Consider the following 21,933-nt stretch of genomic DNA (forward strand, 5'->3'; position numbering starts at 1 on the left):
TCAGTTTCTGCTTTTTCACTGTAGGCCATTTAACCCTACCAGGCGGGCAGGCAGGCAATGGCTCGAGACATCCCCACCCCACCCCAAGCGCTACCAGATTTGGAGAAAGGGAGGTTGCTGCTGTGGATCCCACCTTTGCCCTGGGGAGACGCTGCTGCAGCAAGACACACTGTGGTGGCAACAGGGGAGGGGGCGAAGGAGGAATGCAAGCCCTTGGGGGGGGTGGGGCTGGGGCTGGAGAGACTGGGAAGGGGCCTGTCTTGGCTTCTCCCCATACTTCCTCAGCCAGACCCTCTTCCTCTGGAGGCCTCACGAATCAGCCAGTAGCAGCTGCAGACACACCTGGGCCAGCTGCCCCTCCATGGCTGAAGACGCAAGCTCTCCTGGAAGACAAAGAAAGAGGGAGGGAGGGAGGGAGAAAAAGAAAGGACCTGCCTCGCCAGGACTTCAGCGCCCACAAGGCCTCGCGCGCGGTCGGAAGTGGCGCGCCGGAAGCGGAAGGAGGACAAGATCCCGGCGGGAGACCGAGCCCCGCCGACCCCCTCCGGCCCGCTCGCCTCGGAAGCCGCGACAGCTGGCGCGTGTGCAAGGGGTGGCGGGACACCTCTCCGCTTCGCCCGCCCGCCCCCCGGTGGGCCAGGCTCGGGCCGCTGCGCCCGCCCGGGGCCGTCCCCGTGCCTTACAACAGCCCTGCGAGGTAGGCCCGGCCGAGCCTTGGCGTGGCGAGCCGCCCCCCGGGAGTACGGGGGACTTGAGCCCGGGGCCTCCTTCGGCCCGGGAAGAAGCTGGTGCATCTAGCAGAAGAGGGGTCTGCGTCCCCTTGCCCCCTCCAGTGGGCTGGGCACTGATGGAAATGTAACAGGTGATGCCGGGGGGGGGGGTCCTCTCCTCTGCCATTCTCTTTGGGTGCCCCGGCTAGTTGGGGAGTGTGCATCTGTTTTGGACTCACTGCCCTTTCTCTGTCCTTCCCAGGCCAGTGACGCCTGCCTGCCTGCCTACTGGCCAGCCATGACTCTGATCGAGGGCGTGGGGGACGAAGTGACGGTCCTCTTCAGCCTGCTGGTGGTGCTGCTAGTGTTGGTGCTGGCCTGGTTCTCGACACACACGGTGGAGCGAGGGGACCCCGCCCTTGCAGTCACCCCTCCTCTGGCCCCAGGGCAGGCAGGAGGAGAGGGCCTGCAGGAGGACAGGCCAAGTGGGCAGGCGGCCGGGGCACACTCAGTCAAGGAGGGCGAGCCAGCACAGGGGGCTACGCAAGAGGGGCCTGGCCACCCTTCGGGGGATGTGAGACACAGAACAAGCCTTGGTTTCCCAGAGCAACCAGCGTCCCCCAGAGGAGGCACCGGTGCCCAGAACTTCCCAGCAGATGACACCATCATATTACGACTGAAGTTCTTGAACGACACAGAGCGCCTGGCCCGGGTGCACCCGGAGGACACAGTGGGAGGCTTTAAGAGGTGAGGTATTTCATTAGGCCTCCCTGGCTGGCTGTGGGACTCCTTGCTCTGTTGATGGTTGGCTGCATGGGCCGGAATCGGCTACTGGGCACCCTCCCCCCCCCTTCCTCCGCTCTCCCGCAGCTCCTCCTCCCTGCCACACCCACCCTCTAGTTGTCTTGGCCCACACTTGAATAGGCCCTTGCTCCCAAGGAGACTATCACACCCAAGGAAGTGAATATCGCCAGTCTTTGGCTGTCCCCCATCTCCCATCTGCACACTCTGACTCAGGATACCATGGAGTGTGGCAGTGCCTAAGAATTCTATTGTTAATATCAGTTTCTGCTTATTGCCTGGATCAAATCTTACACTAATCAGCCAGTATCTTCCAGGTTCTCCTCTGGACCCTTATAAAAAATGTGTGATATTTGCTTTTTCCCAGTCATCTTGTACATAGGCAGATTTAGTAACATACATGAACTGGTTAATAATCAGCAATTCCTTATGTGAGTTCATTAAGAACTCTTCAGTGAATGCCATCTGGACCCAGAGTTGCTCAGTAGTCCTAGAATTTAATCTCATCCCCTCTATTTGACCAATTTTTCAGACATCCTCCACCAAAACAGTAGCCCAGTGTGGATCCATGCCCCAGATTTACCACAGCAGAAACAAATGCGAATAATTTATTTGGTCTCTTCCAAGCCTTAAGTGTAGAAGAAGAACAAGAGTTGGTTCTTATATGCTGCTTTTCTCTACCTGAAGGAGTCTCATGGTGGCTTACATTTGCCTTCCCTTTCCTCTCCCCACAACAGACATCCTATGAGGGAGGGGAGGCTGAGAGAGCCCTGATATCACAGCTTGGTCAGAACAGCCTTATCAGAGCCATGGCAAGCCCAGGGTCACCCATCTCGCTGCATGTGGGGGAGTGCAGAATCTATCCAGCTTGCCAGATTAGAAGTCTGCACTCCTAGCCACTACACTGTGCGAAAACTCATGTCTTGAATAAATCTTTGTTGGTCCTAAAGTTACCATTGGACTCAAGTTCTGTTATGCTACTTCAGACCAACATGGCTACCCGGTTGAATCTATCTTTTTTTCCTTTATCATCCAGAGATCCAGCTGCCTTCTGCACAGTTTCCTTCTGATATACTTGAAGAAATGCATGTTTGTCTTGATGTTGTTGTTGCATGTTCTCTTTTAGTCCACTGTGTGCTTTGCCAGAACCTCTGATATTTTTTTTGAAATTTGGTGATCCAAATAACCTGCAGCATTCCAGTATATATTGAAAAGAATTACATTTTTTTTTCAGTCCCCTTTCATAATAATTATAGTACTGGCCTTTGTAAATTGCTGCTATACACATAATTGCCATTTTAGTTGAGCTGTCCACCCTAATCCACTTCCAGGTCATTCCACTGCTTCAAACCCATTTGGCGTACTTGTAAAATCAGGAACCTTTGTTGTTGTTGCCAGAAGTAGAGTCCATAGATCAATTGACTCCTACTGCCATTTACTGCTTTACCTGGGAATCTGTGTACCCCGAGTTACCAGTTTAGACGATAGTGGGGTCTGAACCCTAACAGGGCCGTAAGGCAAACATGGTCTGTGAAGTGAAGCAGAGGGCAGGCAGAAGAAGGAAAGCTGTGGTGTGACCAGCTCAGAAAGAGGAGGATGTAGCAAAGCCCCAGGGCCAAGGTTGGTAAGGGGGCAGAGCCATATGGTAGAGAGTGGAGAACAAACATGGTATCATGGTAAAGACCGTTTATGCACTGGAGGCTTCATGCTGGGTTGCAGGCTGGAGTTTTAGTAATGGCAGGTGGCCCCACCTCTTCCTGCACCCACACAGGGAAGCCTTTGGCCCAGCGCACCTAGTCTGCCCCCTATTTGTGTTCCTGCACGACAGCTGGGTAAGTAAAGTGCCCAGTGCATAAACGGTCTAAGAGCAGCAGTCTCTCACCTGGAGAATCTGGAACAATTCCCCACTCCTCCACATGAAGCCTGCTGGATTTCCTTGGACCAGTTGTTCTCTCAGACCTCTTTCTCCCCACCTACCTCACAAAGTGCCTGTTATGGGGAGAGGAAGGGGAGGTGAATGTAAGCCCCTTTAAGACTTCTTCAGGTAAAGAAAAAAGGAGTATAGAAACCTCTTTTATGGGATGGCCAGCTGTACAGAGCCTGGACAAGGAGTGTGGAGCTTCCGCTGCTCCCCGCCCCCCTGCAATGAAAGGGAGTCTGGCCAAGCTCTCTTGGAATACTCTTGGGCAAGTTGCTTAGAGACTCGAGAACAAGTCTCTGGTGTTTCTGTGCTGGAGTCAGGTATTGTTGTCCAACCGTACTGGTGCTAAGTGCCCTGGCATCCTGGCATCAAAAGAATGGCTGTCAGGAATGTGGCAAGAAGCCATTTGTGCACTCCCGGTGGATCACTGTGTAGGTCTCTTACTTTCTGGAGAAAGGGGAATAAAAATATTCTAAATACTTGCTAATAAATACAGCAAACCAAAACAGTCATTTACAGTACTTTGAAAGGTTGATTCTGGTAACAGATTTCACTACAGCCTGACCCTCTAAATGCCATGGGGTCAGCTCATATGCCTTTCTTGGGAATAAGCTGCTTAGCGTGTCTGATGAGTTCTAGTGGTGGAACTCTGCTTTAGGCCCCAGCAGAGGACTTGTGTGATACAGTTGCCCCATAAGACCCTCTGAAAAGCCCTTCTGCATGCAAACCCATCTACTCTCACAGGGGCCAAATCATTTGCCTTAAGAGGGCCAGGAGGCAGGGCAGAAAGGCCAAGGTTTCCCTTCAGGCTGCCTCTGAAAATGTAGGCTCCTTTTCATCCACATAACCAAGAGCAGTTTTTTCTTATTTTTGGACTAGTAATCTGACCAGCCTTCTTTGCACCATTCATCCCCTCGTAAAACTTCTCTTGCTCATGGTCATAAGAAACAACTCTGATAATGAACCTGGTTCTTCTGTTTGTCCTTGGGGAAGGAAGCACTTCCTTTTGTCATCCTTGAATCTTTTGCCTGTTGGCTTCATTGGATACTTCCTTCTCCCACTTGTCCAGGACCCATTTCCCAGGCCAGGAGCAGCTGGTGCGCCTGATCTACCAGGGACAATTGCTTCGGGATGATTCGCAGACCCTGAGTGCCCTGCACCTCACCCACAACAGCGTGCTACACTGCCACATCCTGCAGCACCGATCACCGTCTCTGTCCAACAACGCTCATGTCAATGCTACGCATGTGGATCCTGCGCACACTGCCCTTAATGTAGGCAGCATGATGGTGCCACTCTTTCTGCTGATGCTGGGCACGCTCTGGTACTTCCAGATGCAGTACCGTCATGTGTTCACCGCAACAGCCACCACCTGCCTGGCGGGGCTCACCCTGGTCTTCAGCTTCGTGGCCTTTGCTGTGTACCGAAGATAGTGCTGGGGGGGAGGCAGAATGCTCCAGCTCCACCCCCTAGGGGAATGTGTGCCAGCTTGCAGGAAGAGGGTATTTTTGCCACAAAGAAGAGAGCAGCGCTGCCGTCGTAGGACTCTGGAATCTGTGCAGCCGCTTGGATTCCACCTTTGTGCTGGGGGTGGGGGGGGGTGGCTGCACCTGGCTCAGTGACCTGGGGAATGTGAGTTGGCTGGGCGTGCCGGCCTCAGGTGGGGGCCTGCCCCCAAGGGCTGTGCTTGTGGGCAGGGCAGGGCAGGGCAGGGCAGCCAGGATTGGCCTTGTGCATGGGGTGGGGGGTGGGGGGTGAGCGCCCTTGAGCTGACAATTGTCCATTTTAAAATTAAAAGAAGGCAGCTGTGAAGGAGAAGCAAGTGGCTTGTGTGGGTTTGTGGCGGGAGGGGGGCTCCTCCCCTTCAGGGCCGGAAGTGGCGCCCCGGAAGTGGCGCGAGGCCTGCCGGGAAGCAAGATGGCGGCGCTGAAGCGGAGCCTGGCCCGGCGGAGGCCGCGGCTGACCCTCCGCCCCGCCCCTCCGAGCCGGAGCGGGCTCCCGGACGCAGGCCTGGCCCTCCGGCGGGGAAGCGGGGGGGGGGCAGGGGCAGGGCCCGCGGAGGCCCCCCCTCCAAGGCAGCCCCTTCCTCCAGGAGGCGAGAAGTAACGCGGGAAGACCCCGAGCCGCGGCACAGGTCTTTGCTCATTTCATGTCGACCTCCTTGGTCAATTCATTTCAAGGGCTGCCATTTAAAGGCAAGCGGCAGCTAAGAAGCAACCCTCCTTCTGCTTCAGTAATCTCAGGGCTCTCTCAGCCTCACCCACCCCACAGGGTGTCTGTTGTGGGGAGAGGAAAGGGAAGCCACAATTGGAAGCCGTTTTGAGACTCCTTCGGGTAGAGAAAAGCGGCACATAAGAACCAACTCACCTTCAGTAATCTCAGGGCTCTCTCAGCCTCACCCACCCCACAGGGTGTCTGTTGTGGGGAGAGGAAAGGGAAGCCACAATTGGAAGCCGTTTTGAGACTCCTTCGGGTAGAGAAAAGCGGCACATAAGAACCAACTCACCTTCAGTAATCTCAGGGCTCTCTCAGCCTCACCCACCCCACAGGGTGTCTGTTGTGGGGAGAGGAAAGGGAAGCCACAATTGGAAGCTGCTTTGAGACTCCTTCGGGTAGAGAAAAGCGGCACATAAGAACCAACTTTTCTTCTTCTTCAGTAATCTCAGGGCTCTCTCAGCCTCACCGACCTCACAGGGTGTCTGTTGTGAGGAGAGGAAAGGGAAGGCCATTGGAAGCCACTTTGAGACTCCTGGTAGAGAAAGCGGCACATAAGAACCAACTTTTCTTCTTCTTCAGTAATCTCAGGGCTCTCTCAGCCCTTACAGGGTGTCTGTTTGTGGGGAGAGGAAAGCGAAGGCGATTGGAAGCCGCTTTGAGACTCCTTTGGGGACAGAAAAGCAGCATCTAAGAGCCAACTCGTATTTATTGCCTGCCTTTTTCATTGTAGCGCAGCAATGCAGGTGGTGAGGGTACAAAAGGCGTGGACAATAAAAATGAGCCCGGATGGGGGGGTCTGCTTTTTCTTGAGCCTGGCCTCCCTTTTGGTTCTCTGCTGCAGACGATTCAGACACAAGTTTCCCCCTGAAGCCACACAAATTATCACTCTGACCTCTTCTCTCCGCTGGAGTCGGCGCTTATGTAGAAGGTGGCTGATTTTCCCTTGGCCACAGTCAACATCCTCTGTCTCTTCCCCTTGACTGTCCTTCACAAGGTATTTTCCCCAGGCTTTCTTGACAAGGTCACCACCAAGTTCAGGAAGGGGTGTGTGTGAAGCTGCATAGCAACTGCCAAAGGAGAGACAGCTCGTTCTGGCAGCCCTGGTGGCCTCCCCAGATGCAGTGTCAGGCAGAGTGCGGAAGGCCTACAAAGGCCACAGGTATTGGCTGGGACTTTGGACCTTTAGCAGAGGATTCCTGGGAGTTTGTCATCTGCACTTCCATTTCTCTCTCTCCCCGTGTTAAATCATTGCTGCCCTGCTCTGTGTCCACCCCCATCAGTGACAAATGGAATTATTGCTAGAGTTCAGCTTTGCTGGTGGGCTCTCAAGCGATACATGATTGGCACCTTTGCTTGTTGGGCTACCATCTGGTCCGGGCAAGGGGGACCTTCCCTCCCTCCCTCATGGAGGTTTCTTCTGCCCCCGCCCTATTGTGCCGTTGGGAGTTCTTGGTGGGCAATCATGTGAGCCCGTCTCAGTTGTCTTTCATTCTTTTGGACCTGACTCCAACCTTTAGCAGTGCAACTCACGTAAGAATGGTTTTTGGGGAAAGGAAATTGCCCTGTCCTGCCCTGCAGCTTCCCTACAGGGACCTGGAGCAAGTGAGCAGTGTGAACAGGGCTAAGCATTTCCTATGCCGAAGACTAAGACAATTGCAGGTGCAAGTGGGAGCTTGGGGAGAGGACAGCAGCTATTGCTGCAGAAGGACCCGTGCTCTGGGCCCCTCAGTGGGTGCAGGTGGTGCATCAGCTGGAGAGGCAGCTGGCCAACAGAAGGCTCCCAGGTGGCAGGGGTAAAGCACTTAAAGGAGGATTGCCTTGTGGGGCTGGAGCAGGTCAGTGGAAGATGGGAAGGAAGGATGTTTTCAATTAAATGGTAGATTCAAATGAGTAACCACGTTGGTCTGAAGTAGCACAATAAAATCAGAGTCCAGTAACATCTTTAAGACCAACAAAGATTTATTCAAGGCGTGAGCTTTCGAGTGCAAGCACTCAACTGTGATTAAGAAGATCACAGTCCCTGTCATTCCCTGTCATGTCAGATCACAGTCTGATAAAGCTCATGCCTTGAATAAATCTTTGTTGGTCTCAGAGGTGCTACTGGACTCTGATTTTATTGTTCAATTAAATGGGAGAGGGAGAAATTCCCACCAGCTTTCTGTGTTGTTTCATTAGCACCAATCTGATTTGTGGCTGGGGGAGTCTAAGAGCAGGCAAAGCCCTTCGGCTCTTGGCCAGCTCAAGGCAATGCTGAAGTAAAAGCCCCACCAGATTATAATAAAGCTGTTTATTGAAATCTTAAATTATTAATCTCTTAAATAAAATCATGGTATGCAGGGAGCCACAGATTTGTCCTGGCAGGTGAAGGTGACCCCCCCCCCATTCTACCAGACCGCCTCCCATGTCCCGTGGGTGCTGCTTTGGCCAGGAGGGCCTGTTTCCCCCTGGCTGACAGGGTGAAGGCACATAGGTGCTCCCTGGTCCAGTTCTTCTCTGCGTTGGGCAAGGTGGGGCATGACTCTTTTTGAAGCCTCCCCAGCCCCTTCCTCACACAGGCATGGGCATCTCATTGTATTCGTCCACACCTTCTCTCTCGTCCAGGATGGGCTCCGCCTCATCAGCATCCAGCTGGTCCAGAGAGAGGTAGAGGGGGAGGTTAGGTGGGGGGCTCTACTTTGCCATCCCTGCTGCTGCCCCTTGCCAATTGAGCTGGGTGCTCTTCCCCCCCCACACACACACACACTTACACATTTCATCTCTCGGTCTGTGAAGATGCGGCTGAGCAGGCACATGCGGAGGGGCACTGTGAGGATGAGGATGAAGGGGAAAGCCAGGGAGGCCACTGTGGACATGACGGCCCACAGCACGGCCAGGCACGCTAGCTGCAAGCTTGTGAAGAGGTGCATCCGCAGCGTTCGCACCTGCATGGGCAGAGGAGGCAGCTGTGGGTCAACCCCTGAGACCTCTGCGAGGCACCTCATTGTCCAGAGCAGGTCCCTCTAGGCCCCTTGAGTGAGGAGGAGCCAGCTATGACCCCCAACCCCCTGTTCTGACCTTCTTGACGTAGGGTACATCAGGGTGGTGCTTGGGGGGCATCAGGAGCAGGTGGAGGCGCTCGTAGAACTGGATGCCATTCAGGGAGGTGACGCCCATGTAGAGGAAGATCCCAAAGAGCACGGCCAGCGGGATCTTGCGCAGCAGGTCCCCAATCACAATGGACAAACCTACGGCAAAGGCAGAATCTGTTCAGCGCACACTCAGAGCTGGACCCCAGGCTGTTTCCCAAGGCTCCTTTCCTCTGGTGGGGGGGGGGGGGGAGGAAGAGGTGCGCCTGCAGGCAGAAGGCCAAGCTGGCTGTGGAGCAACAGTGCTGGACAGGGCCCCACATCTCTTTGCAAGGGGGCAGGGAGGAAAGAGTTCAGGGGTGCCAGAGGCAGAGGCTGCCTGCAGACTCACCCACAAGGACAGCCACAAGCAGGCCTGTGACACGCTGCTCTTTCACCTCCTGGATTTTGGGCTTGTCCCCAGGGGCCACAGCCCTGCTCATGACGGTGAGGGCATTGGCGTGAGTGACGGAGCGCACTGTGGCTGCGGCCAGCCAGGGCAGCCCAAAGAGGGCGCAGAAGCCTCCCATGGCCACAATCAGCAGGAGATCCAGGTGGAAGCCAGAGCCCTTCTGCAGCTTGCGCTCCTTCTTGCTGATGATCAACCTGTTGCGGGGGGGGGGGGGGGGGGCGATGGGATCTTAGTGCTGGGAGAGCCATGCCCAAGGGCCCTCCCCCCACTCCCCAGGGCAACTCGTACATAAGCTTTGTTGCAGGCGGTGCAGCAGAGCTGGCCTGGGGCAAACGGCCCCACCTGCTGGGGCAGGTAGACTGCGCGTACATGACGCATGCACACACCCACCCACCCACCCAGCAATGCCAGCCTGTTGCTGGCGTTACTCACGTGGTGATCTGTGTCTCCATGAAGATGAGGATGAAGACCAGCACTGCAGGGAGGGCGCTGGCGACCATCATCCAGACGGGGAAGGCTTGCTCCCCTCCAAGGGGGTTGATCACCCAGCTCCGCTGCTCCGGGTCTGTGACGGAGAAGCCATGGGGCACTGAAAGCTTCTGCAGGAGGGACAAGAGGGGCAGCAGCTGTGGGGCAGCACTGCTTAGGTAGTGGCTGCTGTCTGTGTTCTCCCTGAGCTCTTTACTTTGCAGGCAGCCCCCCTCCCCCTTTGAAAAGGCAGCTCCTCTCTGGGCAGCTGGGAGCAAGAGCAGCGGGTCAGTTAGTCCTCCCTCCATGGCGTTTGGGGAGAGCCTTTAGGTCCCCTCCCATTCCATGAGCCATAGGAAGAAGTCCACATGGGGACCCCCCCTTCCACGCACCTGTGTGTATGTGTCCTGGATGCTGTAGTCCACCAACACCATGAGGAGGATGGCAATCGGGACCCCAAAGTCACCAATCACCCGGCGAACCTGCCAGAGACGCACACTCAGCCTCAGAATCCTGCTGCCCCCCCTCCCTGCCCCAACTCCTGCCTGCCCAGCCCAACAAGTTGAGGGCATGCATGAAACCCTGCTCTGAGCGGGTGGAGATCAGCCCTGGCCAAACGGCACCAGAGCCTTCCCATAGCAGCCAGCCTCTGGGGCCGGGCCCCCTACTGCTTTGGGCCTGCAGGCCTCTTTGGTACAACCACAAAATGGCGGCCACAGGAGGCTGGTCACAACCCAATGCCCGAGAGGGGGGCCCCCCTCTCAACATTTCAGGCAGAAGTTGTGTTCAGGGGGATGCCTTTCTAAATGAAAATACTGATCAAAGCATTTTGGGGTATAACCACAGCTCACTTCCAGTCACGGAGTGACAATGCCAGTGCTGCAGCAGCTGCCAAAGAAACTTTTAAAAGACCTACACAAAGAATCGGGGCCCTCCTGGCTGGTCAGGCCCACCCATTTTCTGGAAACGGTCACCCCTGCTCTTGGGTCAGCTCCCCACAGCTCTGGGTCACACACCCGTCCTGGGAAGAAGCGGCTGTTCTTGAACTTGCGGAGGAAGAAAGCGATGAAGAAGGTGCCGGCCATGAGGACCAGTGAGAGCAGGGCGGTGTTGGGCTGCCCCGTCACTTTGAAAGCCGCACGACTGGCTGTCCGGTTCCCCACTACCACAGGGCTGTCCTCCTGGCGGGCCTCAGTGCTGTTGGCCTTGGTGCAGCCATGGAGAGGGTGTTCCTGGAATATCTGCCCAAACAAAGACCCAGCAGTCGCTCAAGGGAAATCCTGTTCCCCACGACCACCACCCAGGGAGCTCTGGTGGCCACTGGGTTTTCAGTTGCCTGAGGATGCTCAGAGCACAACGCTCCCCGAGGGCCCTCTTTCTTGCCCACACGCAGCCTGTCACCTTGATCAACTTGAAGAAGGTCTCGTAGATGAAGATGAGGGAGATAAGGAAGGCAAAGATCTCCTGGGTGAAGCGGGAGACGAAGCGCACCAGGAAGCTACCCTCGGAGGCCACCATGACCAGCACAATGACGATCAGCCAGAAGCCGATCCAGACACGGCCCACCAGGTAGTCCAGCTCGTGTGATCTGCAGAACTGGGCGGGGGGGGGGGGGCAGACAGCCATGGGTCTCCCAGGGCCAGGCTGCCTTCTTTCTCTGCTCCCCGTCAGGGCGGGGCTGCTCAAGAATCAGAGCCCCCGTCCCTCCCTCTCCCACTCTCTGCCTTGGTGAGAGACAAAGTGCCCCAATCTCCAGGCTGCATTCTTGAGATGTCAGTCAAGTAACTCTGTTGTCGCTAGCAAAGGCCCTGCAGGGTTCCCGACAGAGAAAGGGCTTTTCTGGCATCCATCGGAGATGCCCCAGAGACCTTCAGTCTGCAAAGCAGATGTTTGACAGCTGAGCTGTGGCCACTTCCACCCTCCATCTTGCAGCTCTTAGCCCACAGATTCCAGCAAAGAGCCTTGCTGAGCCCTGCTCCTGGGAGGGAGTCTTGACTGAACCTGGGACACCAGGCCTGCAGAGTGCTGGGTTTTCCCCACACTTGTGTCCCCATGACCTTGAGCCATGAGGTGGAGGCACCCCAATGCCCCTCTCCAGCAGCCCAAGGGGAAGTTTCAGCCCCCCTCCTTCCAACTCACTGTGAAAAAGGCCTCCTCAAAGACAAGGAGGGGCCCCGAGAAGCCAATGATGAGGAGGGGCTGAGCCCCCAGCAAGCAGAAGACGATCCCCTGCACAGAGGTGGAGACGATGAGCTCTGAGACCCCGATCAGCCCCTGGGTCTTCTCGCCTGCAGGGGGGTAGGGGGCACCAGAGAATGAGGGGTGACGGGGGGGGGGAGACAGAAGCATCACAGAACTCAAGAGGTGCCCCCTCCTCAGGGCTTGCTGAGGGGCATCACTTGCCTGTTGGCCAGTGTTGAGGAGGAGAAGCTCAGGCTATCCTGAGCCAGGGAAGCTGCCTTTGTGCAGCCCAGACCTGGAGCCCACCGGTTCTGTGGCTTGCCATCCAGAGTGGTTTTTCTTCCTCCTTCCCACAGCTCAGTTCATTGGATCTATCATTTCATTGCTCTCTAGAAACCCAGGTATTTGGGTGTACTGCAGTATGTGTGTACTTTGTTCTTTAATTAAGCAGTTTCTCTGCATTCTATAATTGAGGCACTGAACTGCTGCCTTTTGCACCTTTTTCCAAATTTTGCAATCCACCTTGTGTCTCAAGGAGAAAGGCAGAGAGTGAATGAAGAGACCCTCCATCCACACAAGCAGCGAACGTCTGGTGCCAGGAATGGCAGGCAGTGCGGAGGGTGAGGGGGGCTCTGGGGCCGATCTGACTGGCCCTCCAGGGCCCCAGGGTCGCTGTGGGGAGGACTCGATGGGCCATTTGTCTGCTCCAGCAGAGGTCTTCTCCTAAGAGCACTGTGGAAAGGAAAGCTTTAGACCTGCTGAGAAAAAATTGGCTCAGCTCCCATTCTTGCCCTCTGCGCAAGGCGCATCGGCCTCGAGGAACTTGGGTTTATTCCTCAGCCACCATCCTGTTCTGGGTGGTGTGGTTTTAAGCCTCACCTCTTGTGTATAGAGTGTAGTTTTCTGGTTCCTGCCTAGATTCCCCCCCTCCCCCTGTCCCTCCCCATAGCCAGCTGTGCCCCATCCAGGGAAAGCTCTGAAGGGCAGTGGGTAGACTCCGGGGGGGGGGGGGTGAGCCAAAATCTTTCCCTCACATTCTGTTCGGTTTTGATTTTATTAGGTTTCTCTGATTTGTCTCTACTGCTTTGGACAAGATTTTTTTGAAGAAGCTGCTCAAACAGCCAAGTCCTGGAGGGTCCCCCCCATGCACACACTTACCCAGCAGCCCCCCAAAGGTGATGGCTGGTGAAAGTGCAGCAAAGTAGATAAAGATCACGGCAGCCAGGCACTGTGGGTCCAGGGCATCTCGGAAGTCGCTCAGGTACTTGGGGTAGCGGCGTCGGACGTCCCGGATGAGGCCGCCAAAGGGCCGTCCTGTGCGCCGGAGAGGGTCGTCGTCCTCCTCCGCCTCCGCCACCTTCAGCTTCAGCAGCGCTAAGCAGGTACCCCACAGTCAGTGGGACCCCAGAAGCTCATTCCTGGGGCAGAAGGGCAAGGGCGAGGCCCCAACCCTCACCATGTGTGTTCAGGCCCCTCCCTCCCACATGCAGGACCTAGAAGGAGGGGGGGGAAGTTCTCCCATCTTCCCCACAAGAAGGGTGAGGGGTTCTTACTCCTTCCCTCCCCCTCCACAGCCTCATCCTGAGAGGGAGCGTTCCCTGCCTCATCCTTCCTTTGAGCCCGTCAGAGGCCACCGTGCCATGCTCTTTGGCCACACAGGTAGCCTTGTGGGTAGGCAGGAGGGAGGGGCAGGCCTGCTAGCCACCCACCCACCCCTTGTCCCAGCCAAGGCCAGACGAGGGGTCTCCCCCCCTCCCCTCCCCAGTCCACCTTTCTCTTCCAGTGATTTTGGTTCCAGAGCCACCCCAAGCAGCAAACGCCGCTCCTGTTCTTCCCTCCTCCGCAACATCTCGCGCTGAAAGTGGGCCACGCTCCGGAGGAGCTCCTCGCCCTGCACCTCGGAGGGAGGCAGCACCACACTGCAGTCCAGGAACTCGTTGATGGCATTGAGGAGGTCGTGCCGGTCATCGGCCAGGTAAGCCGCCTCGTGGAATTGCTGTGGGCACATGGGGCAGGCTGGAGAGGGGGCATGTGGGCCGCATGGGGGGGGAGGGGGGAGGGGGGAGAGGGCCAGCTTGCAGGGCCTACCTTGTCAGACATGAGGGTGGAGATGGAGCGGCCAATCTCATGGTAGTCCATGTTGGCGCTACTTGGGCCGAGCAGCACAAAGAGGAACCGCACGGGCACAGGCACCTCCAGGACAGCATCCAGCTGCACAGCCTCCTGCAGCCGCACAAAGGCCATGGTCGGCTGGTCCAGGAACTCCACACAGCCTGCCAGGAGCAGGAGGCCCCCATGTGAGGCAGAGAGAGAGGGTGCTGGCACCAAGGACTCCCCCAAGCCTCTCCGGGGTGCCTGTGCCACACTCCCCAGCCGGGAGGGCATCTTCCCTCCGCCCCAGCAGCCAGACCCTGAGCTCCTCACCCACAAGGACCACCGTGGCCTCTGCGTTATCAGGGATCTTCTCCAAAAGCTTCAGCTCGTGCTTTGATTTGGACCGGGTGATGCTGCCTGGGAGTGTGGGGGACACGACCTCCCTCTGCACAGAAGGAGGCAGGTCTGAGGCTCTGAAAGCACCTGGGAGGGGGTCACCGCCCACCACCACCACCACCACCAGGCAGACTCCTCCAGGGGGAGTGAGCTCCTTTGCTGCCTGAGTTCTGTTGCTTGGGGTCATGAACTCTGCATGAGCTCTGCTCCTTGTCCCACCCACCCACCCACCCACCCACCCAGCCAGCAGGGGTTTGTGCAGACCTCTCCTGGGGCCTCCCCCCCTTCCTCCAGCCCTGGAAGCTCTGGCCCGGAAAATAGCAGAGCAACAGCCCAGTCTGGGAGTGGGAGGGGTCTCACCTCTCTGTCGATGTCCACCCGGGCCTCGTGTTCCCCACAGTGGCCTCCAATGAGGGGGTCTGTGACTGCTGACTCTGGACCCTCCCCCACGTGGTTGGCGCTGTGGTGGTGGCCCAGCAAGGAGCCCAGGGAGCCGGCCGAGATATTGCGGGGGAAGGAGAACTCCTTCTCATCTGAGGGGTGGCTGCAAGAAAAGCTCAGAGTCTGGTGGCTCCCCAAGCAGTGGGAGAGGGAGCCAAGGGAACAGTCTTTTCAATCACCAAGGAAAGAACAGTTTTTTTGAAATAGCCAGGAAATGTGGAGAGGAGGTTTAAAAAGCTAAGGCCCGGGGGGGAGGGGGACATTTCTGTTACATAGCAAGGAGGGTTTTTTTGGCCATGTCTGTAGCAAAAGGAAAGATAAGGTAGTGGAAGGTTCCTTGTGTGGAGACGATGGTGTCGTTATAACAGGAGATGGTGATAAAGCAGATAAAGCGGAGATGGTGATAAAGCGGCTATTTTAAATGGAATAAAAAATCCAGGACTAGACTAATTACATCCAAGGGTGTTGACAGAACTAACAGAGGAAATCTTAGAGCCTTTAGCAATTCTCTTAGAGAACTGCTGGAGAACAGGGAAAGTTCCAGTGGATGGGAGCAGAGCAAAAGGGGGGGAGGAAGTTCTCAACAACTGCCGCCCAGTCAGTCTGACATGGGCACCAGGAAAGATAACTAAACAGGCCGTGGGTTAGCACTTAGAGGTCAATGTGGTGCTCAATACCAGTCAACATGGATTTCTCAGGGATAAGTCCAGCCAGAACCTCCTTTCTTCTTTTTCTTCTTCTTTTCTGCTAGAGTGACTTGTTTAGTGGATACAGGAAATGCGGAGGATATCATACATCTTGATTTTAGTCATGCTTTTGATAAGGTCCCCCAAATATTTTGTTGAGAACATTAGTCAAAACTGGGTAGGATAAGGTCACGATCCAATGGATTTGACTGGTAGGGACCAAAGGCTTCTTCACCTTGGAGGGAGGAGACCAGTGGTGGGCCAGGACTGGTTAACATTTTCATTCATGATTTGGATGAGACAATACATTGATCAAATTTGCAAATGACTCCTATTCAAAGAGCTCTTGATAGATTGGAAAACTGAGCCATCACCAACGGAATGAAGTGTAAAATCTTGCATTTGGATCATCACAGTAATATGATGCAAAAGTATAAGATGGGGGAACCTGTACATGTGCCAGGGACTTAGAGGAGTCCTGATGGACACGAAGCTGAATGAGAGCCAAGAGTGCAATATGGTTGCTAAGGAGGCGAATGTGATATATCAGGCTGCATTGCTAGGAGCAGAGAATCTAGAGCAATGCCACTCTATTCTGTTTTAGTTAGGCCTCATTTGGAATAGTGTGTCCAGTTATGGGGGCCACAGTTTGTTTTATTTGTTATGAGATTTATATAAATCCATCCTATCTTTGGGAACTCAAGGCAGATTCAGGAAGAATATTAAGAAACTGGTGCTTGTTTGAAGAAGAGCGACTAGAATGGTTGAGGGGTTGGCATCCAGGGCTTACAAGGAGCGGTTGAGAGAATTGGGTCTGTGTCGCTTGGAGAAGAGGAGGGACAGGGGGGACAGGAAAGTTGTATTTAACTACGTCAAAGGGAGACGAAGTGGAGCCAGCTGATTTGCTGCAGCTTTAGAGACCAGGACTAGGAGCAGTGAGTTCAAATTACAGGAAAGAAGGTTCCACATAAATATTAGGAAGCATTTTCTGATGGTGAGGACTGTTTGTAGATGGAATGTGCTGCCTCAGAGGACAGTGGCGACTCCTTCATTGAAAGTTTTTAGCAGGAGATTGGATGAGCGCCTGTCAGGAATGTGGGTTTGTGATGCCCCTTGGTGGTCTCTTCCAGCTGTGTGTTTCTGATTCCTCCTGGAGGCCTGCTAGCCAGCCCGGCCTCTGCCGTCCTCATGCTCCATGGTTTGGGAGACCCAAGGAGGACGGGTGGGTGGCCTGGCTCCCCAGTAAGTCTCACCTGTGCTTGAGCAGCAGTGCTCGCAGCACGTTGGCGCGGTCCTCAGCGCGGATCTGGTCAGAGATGATCATTTGCTCCACCACCTGGTGGGCCACCCCTGGCAGCGTCTTCTGGTCCAGGTCAAGGAGGACAGCGCCTGGGGAGGGCGGAGGAGCAGCAGCTATAGCCATGCTGCCTCCGGCCTCCCAGGGAGTGAGGGAATCCTGGCTGAGCTCTGTGGCACCCCTGGGCAGCCCTCCACAGAAGGGGAGGGAAAGCAGCCTCCCACCCCACCCCCCTCACCATGCGAAAGGGTCCTGCGCAGCTCCAGCAAACTGCGGAAGGAGAGTGAGGCCACGTGTGGCTTGCCCCAGCGGTCCGTCTCCTCCTCCACGTCCTCCTCAAACTTGATCCATCGTGCTGTCTCCTTCCACTGCATCTCCTGGTTCTTGTCCACAATCAGCTCATTCAGCTCCACAAAAACCTGCAAGAGATCAGCTGGTTCAGACCCTGCGGGGACGCCTCATGGAGTGGGAAGAGAGCAGGAAGCACACTCCCCACAACTGACCTCTGGCCAGCCAGCCCCCAGGCAGGCTTCTTCCTTCTCTACCAAAGGGCCCCAGAGGAGTCTGCCGCAGGGAGAAAAACCTCGGGGGAGAGGGTAACCATCCCTTCTTATTAGGCCAACCCTGGCTTCTTCCCGAACTCTGGCCTTCAGCCACCCCCCTTGGGGGAGCACACATCCCCCCCCACCATGCATCATGTGGGCCCACCCCCCACAGGAACATAGCCGCTACCTCCAAGGAAAAAGCCGGGGGAGGGGGGATCCACACATGAGGTGCCTGGTGAGAAGTAGGATCTCTCACCCGCCAGGCACTCACCTCATGAGGCTGCCTGTCTGGCTTGCGCTGCCGGGCGCTAGGCTCCTTGTGGTCCCTGCCCAGGTGCACCACTTGCCCCTTGGTGCTCTTCCGGAAGAGGTGCCGCCGCACGCCGGGAACATCCTCAAACCTGTGACCTGTAGCAGAGGAGTGACAGATGGGGGGGGTCTTTGGGGGGCTGAACAGGAGCAAGTGGGATTCTCAGCCACCTCCCCTGTGAGCGTATTCAGGATCAAGCTGCCCCTAGACCCAGAGCATGGAGTCTTGCCCACATCAAGCCTGGGCTTTCTTGTCTTGAGGGCAAGGCAGGGCTCAGCTCTAATTCCCACATCCCAGAGGGCAGGCAATGGGGCTTTCCAGCCCACCCACTCAAAGCCCCACGTGCCCACCCTGTGGGTTTCTACTGCAGCGGTCTGCCCCGCATCCCCAGGAAAGGAGGGAGGTGGGCGTCAGGAACGCCAATCAGCGCATTCAGGGGGGCCATCGCTCCGAGCCAGGTGACGTGTTCTGTTTCATGCAGCTTATTATTACTTTTCATATCTGGCATCAGGAGACAGAACCCACCCCACTGGCAAAGCCCCATGTTTGCAAACCTTCCTCCTGCGGCAAGAAGCGAGTGACGGTTCCCATGGCCCAGTGCAGTCTACCCTCTGCTTGAAAGGCAATGGTTGGCCCTAACTCTATGCCCATGGTACTTCTGCCTCCCCCTCCCCCAGTACTGCAAGCTTCACCCCACACATGCCTGGGGCAGGAGGGGGGTGAGCTCTGAACGTGGGGGTGGGGACAGGAAAGCCTGGGCCTCAATAAGTGTTTGTCTGGACAGGATGCGGGGGGGGGGCGTCTCCCTTTCCCCTTTCTCCCCCACACTCACTCTTCATATAGTCCAGGTCTGCAGTGGCCAGCGTCTGGGCCTCTGACTCATCAGTGGGCACCTTCTGGTAGCGGGCCTGCTCCACGCCAGTCATGCTGCCAATGCGTCTGCGCTCATTCAAATTGTAGCTCCGGTGCCCGGGCTGTGACTTGCAGAGGGAACGCCCTGGGGAGCCCCCCTCTGCCATGCTGGGCCCCTCCAGGCTGCTGCGCTCCTCCCCCTCTGAGCTGCAGAGAGACACCCCCCACGCACACACACATCAGAGTGGGCAGCTCTGCGCCTCCCCAGTGGCTGGGGAGCCTTGTCCAGAGGGGGGGGGGGTCTGAGAGGAGAAATCCAAAGGGCCCTGAGGGCAGATTCCTTCCCCCTCCAGCCAATCCCCAGGCCAGGCTCTGCCTGCTCACCTGATCCCCTTTGCTCTCCTGGCCACAGGGGAGCCCTCCGAAGGAGTAGGGGAGCTATGGGGCACCGCTGGGGGGAGAGAGGGCCCCTCTGTCCGGAGATCTGCAGCATCCTCCTCCTGAAGGAAGAACTGAAAGGGGGGCTCTCAGTGCCAAAAAGTGTGCGCGCCCTCCCCCGCCTCCTCCTGTGCCCCCACCTGCGTCCCCACCTGCACGGGAAGTGCATACTGGGCCTCCCCTTCTTCTTCTTCTTCTTCCTCCTCCTCCTCCTCCTCTTCCTCAGCCTCCTCGATGGTGGGCGTCTCGCCGGGCCCCAGAGCACCACGGAGGGGGTGCAGCGGCTTCTTGCCCTTCTGGCTCACCCCCTTCTTCCGCCGGGCATCAGGGGGCAGGTGAGCGGAGAGCGGGTGGTGGATGTGGTGGGAGGATTGGCGGTGATCTGTGGCAGCGACCGGGGGGGGGGGGGATTAGTCTCCCCCGGCTCTGGGGGAGCCCGTCCCCCCCACCCTCAGTCCCATGCCTGGCGCACGTACATTCGAAGTCCTCCTCGCTGTAGCTGCGGCCGGCCTCCTCGACGGGGCGTGAGTGCGAGTCCTGCAGGATGTCCTCGAACCGCTCCACCCGCAGCGCCTCACTCAGGTCCTTCTCCTCCTCTGCCTCGCGCTCTCCGAAGGGGGGCGACGCCAGACTCGGCCCGTCCTCCTCGGCCTGTGGGGAGAGCAGTCGAGGTCAGCCGGGTCGGGCGGGGTATCCCCAACCCAGCCCCACCAGCGCGACCCACCTGAGCCATGCCGGAGCCAGTGCCAGCTTGCCCTCCCGACAGCGACGCCCCTTTATGCTGCGGGGCCGGGGCGGCTCCTGGTTCGCTCGCCTCTCCAAATATTGACGGACCCTCGCGCCGCCCGGCACTGACGCCACCCGCCCGCCCGGCCACTCAAGGTGGGCCGAGGGCATTGCAGCGCCAAGCCCGCGGAGGCAGGGCGGGAAGCGGGCAGCCTCGGCCACTGAGCCGAAGCAGAAGCCCCCCCCCCCCCGCGCAGCTGGTGGTGACTCTCGGGACTCTCGCCCTACCAGGGTGGTTTGTCCCCAGGCAGGTCTCAGAGGGCCCTTCTCTCCAGGGACCAAGGGCTGCCAGAGAGGGAGGGAGGCCACCCCCAGGGCAAGGGCGCTGGGCAACAGAAGGCAGCTTTCAGGACCCCTGACTTGTTGTCTCCCGCTCCTCCCCTGTGGAGGTAAGGCCAGCCAGGCCCTGGGCCCTCTCCTTACCTGGGCCCTAAGCAAGAAATCCATGGGGGCTGAGGGAGGGAGGGAGGGAGGGGTCCGGAAAGGGGGGCTGAGTCCAGCAAAGCTACCGCCACCAAGAGACTGCTGCTGCTTGTTCTTCCTGGATCGTGTGACCAGCCAATGGCAGGGTGTGTGAGGGAGACACGTAAAGGGTTAATCATTAATCCAGCTGCACAGGGAAGATGCCCCGGAGCCCAGCTGTGAAACAGTGCAAAGGGGCAGCCTGAGGGTTGGCCTCTGAGGCAGGCAGCACATGGAAAAAAGCTCAATCCAGGAGCACCTTACAGAAGCCTTGGATGCTTTAGGGCTGATCCTGCGTTGAGCAGGGGGTTGGACTAGATGGCCTGTGTGGCCCCTTCCAACTCTATGGTTCTATAAGCCCAATTAGTGGCAGATAATCTAAGCTCACTTCTGCTTCCATTCATATCCCCCAAGGAGTGCCTGTGACTTCTCAGTTTAGCAAAGAGATGGGGGGTGGCAGCACATGAGAGAGGTTTAGACGGGGTGGAGAGCCTGGACAAAGGGAACTTTCCCTCCCTCTCCCCAAAAAGTAGAATTTTAGGGCACCCAATGAAGCCAATGAGTGGTTCAAAACGAAAGGTCCTGGCCCCAGCCTGGTGGGATGAGCTCCCAGAAGAGCTAGGGCCCTGACCGAGCTTTTGCAGTTCCGCTGGGCCTGTAAGATGGCGCTCTTTCTACAGGGGGCCCCTCCTCACACTGGCCGGGGCATCGGTCCTGCTCCCAACCCCCTCCCCCCAGTAGGAGCTCTGTCTAGTGGGATGGGGGGGTTGGTTTGGGAGGTGTTTGCTGTGGAGAATGGTTGGATTGGGATTAATGAGCTTTTATGTGGGGTTTCTATCTTGTAATCTGCTGCAACCTAGTTTGCCTGGGAGTTGCAGGTAATAAATACGATATAATGATAAAACTAGGAAATAGGTATTTATACAACGAGATATTAGAATGTGGAATTTGCTGCCACAGGAATGGTGGAGATAGAAAGGCTTCTAGAACTGGTCTCTAAAGGGAACCTCCACATTCAGAGGCAGTCCACCTTCAAATCCCAGGGCCAGGAGGAGATGGCATCATGGAAAGCCCCTCTGCTGGTTGGCCCCTCTATGAGCCAGGGGGGGCTAGACTGGATGGGCTTCCCCAGGTCCAATCCAGCAGGCTCTCCAGCGGCCCCCAACCACAGCCCTCCTCCCTTCCACCCTATCCAAACATGGCCATGGTTGGGGGACCCCCCCCCCAAGCCAACCAGCCAGCCAGGCATTACGTGGAGCAGGGGCTCTCACCCGCCTGCCTGGCCCAAGCAGACACTGAGCTGCAGGGGAGGGCCAGAAGGGGTACCCCCCCTCCCCAGCCGCTTTGCGGCTACTCACCCCCTTGATGGCAGTGGAGACAATTCGGTGGAGCTCAGAGGATGCCAGGGAGCGGCTCATGACTGACAGATGTGGGGGGACCCCCTCCTCAGCCTTTCTTTTTCTTGCTGGGCCTCAGGGGGTGAAGTGGGGACACCATAACCTGCAGGCAGAGGCAGAGGCAGTCAGTGCCGGACCAGGAACTCTAGGGAGCTGGAAGAGGTCAGGACTGAGAGGTCCAATGGCTGCAGTGCACGGAACCCCCTCCCCCTCCAAATGAGTCCAGGTTCCAGGTGAGCCCTTTCCCCCAAAAAAAGAATGAGCTGCAGCCTGGGAAGGGAGAAGCCACTGGGATGCCTGAGAACTCCCCGGCCCGCCTGACCCGTAGAGCGTGCCGTCTGCCAAAGCACAGCCTGCTGCCGCGGCCCACCCCCACCCCCCACCGGGCTCCGGGCGAGGCCGCGTTGCTCTTGGC

At 57.0% G+C, this 21,933-nt stretch overlaps 2 protein-coding genes across 5 annotated transcripts in view; one reads left to right on the plus strand and one right to left on the minus strand.

The window, feature by feature from the left end:
- The first annotated feature begins 470 nt into the window (after positions 1–470).
- TMUB1 (transmembrane and ubiquitin like domain containing 1) lies at positions 471–5,161 on the plus strand. 2 transcript variants are annotated; one of them, XM_077303531.1, is made up of 3 exons: positions 471–697; positions 973–1,457; positions 4,502–5,161. In XM_077303531.1, the coding sequence occupies exons 2-3, from the start codon at positions 1,009–1,011 to the stop codon at positions 4,863–4,865; spliced, it is 813 nt and encodes a 270-aa protein (XP_077159646.1). In that variant the 5' UTR covers positions 471–697; positions 973–1,008; the 3' UTR covers positions 4,866–5,161. The 2 variants fall into 2 exon arrangements, with proteins under 2 accessions (XP_077159646.1, XP_077159647.1); XM_077303532.1 differs by having other exon boundaries at positions 532–862; positions 4,502–5,159.
- Positions 5,162–7,921: 2,760 nt separating this feature from the next.
- SLC4A2 (solute carrier family 4 member 2) overlaps positions 7,922–21,933 on the minus strand; it is a 30,936-nt gene continuing 16,924 nt past the window's right edge. Inside the window, exons 3-24 of one of the 3 annotated variants that reach the window (XM_077303508.1) lie at positions 21,480–21,621; positions 19,350–19,524; positions 19,026–19,255; positions 18,820–18,947; positions 18,416–18,642; positions 17,545–17,681; positions 16,967–17,147; positions 16,685–16,820; positions 14,665–14,848; positions 14,239–14,353; positions 13,903–14,087; positions 13,585–13,810; positions 12,973–13,188; positions 11,773–11,921; positions 11,035–11,229; positions 10,650–10,874; positions 10,026–10,115; positions 9,598–9,764; positions 9,106–9,359; positions 8,704–8,873; positions 8,397–8,570; positions 7,922–8,277 (exon numbers count right to left, since the gene is read on the minus strand). In XM_077303508.1, the coding sequence (XP_077159623.1) occupies positions 8,197–8,277; positions 8,397–8,570; positions 8,704–8,873; positions 9,106–9,359; positions 9,598–9,764; positions 10,026–10,115; positions 10,650–10,874; positions 11,035–11,229; positions 11,773–11,921; positions 12,973–13,188; positions 13,585–13,810; positions 13,903–14,087; positions 14,239–14,353; positions 14,665–14,848; positions 16,685–16,820; positions 16,967–17,147; positions 17,545–17,681; positions 18,416–18,642; positions 18,820–18,947; positions 19,026–19,255; positions 19,350–19,524; positions 21,480–21,539 (3,705 nt within the window). In that variant the 5' untranslated portion in view covers positions 21,540–21,621 and the 3' untranslated portion in view covers positions 7,922–8,196. Of the gene's footprint in view, positions 8,278–8,396; positions 8,571–8,703; positions 8,874–9,105; positions 9,360–9,597; positions 9,765–10,025; positions 10,116–10,649; positions 10,875–11,034; positions 11,230–11,772; positions 11,922–12,972; positions 13,189–13,584; positions 13,811–13,902; positions 14,088–14,238; positions 14,354–14,664; positions 14,849–16,684; positions 16,821–16,966; positions 17,148–17,544; positions 17,682–18,415; positions 18,643–18,819; positions 18,948–19,025; positions 19,256–19,349; positions 19,525–19,597; positions 20,029–20,082; positions 21,432–21,479; positions 21,622–21,933 lie in introns of those variants that run through there. The other 2 variants (XM_077303509.1, XM_077303511.1) reach the window with 2 other exon arrangements.

Source organism: Paroedura picta, chromosome 11 (assembly GCF_049243985.1).
Source record: "Paroedura picta isolate Pp20150507F chromosome 11, Ppicta_v3.0, whole genome shotgun sequence".
Taxonomy (NCBI): domain Eukaryota; kingdom Metazoa; phylum Chordata; class Lepidosauria; order Squamata; family Gekkonidae; genus Paroedura; species Paroedura picta.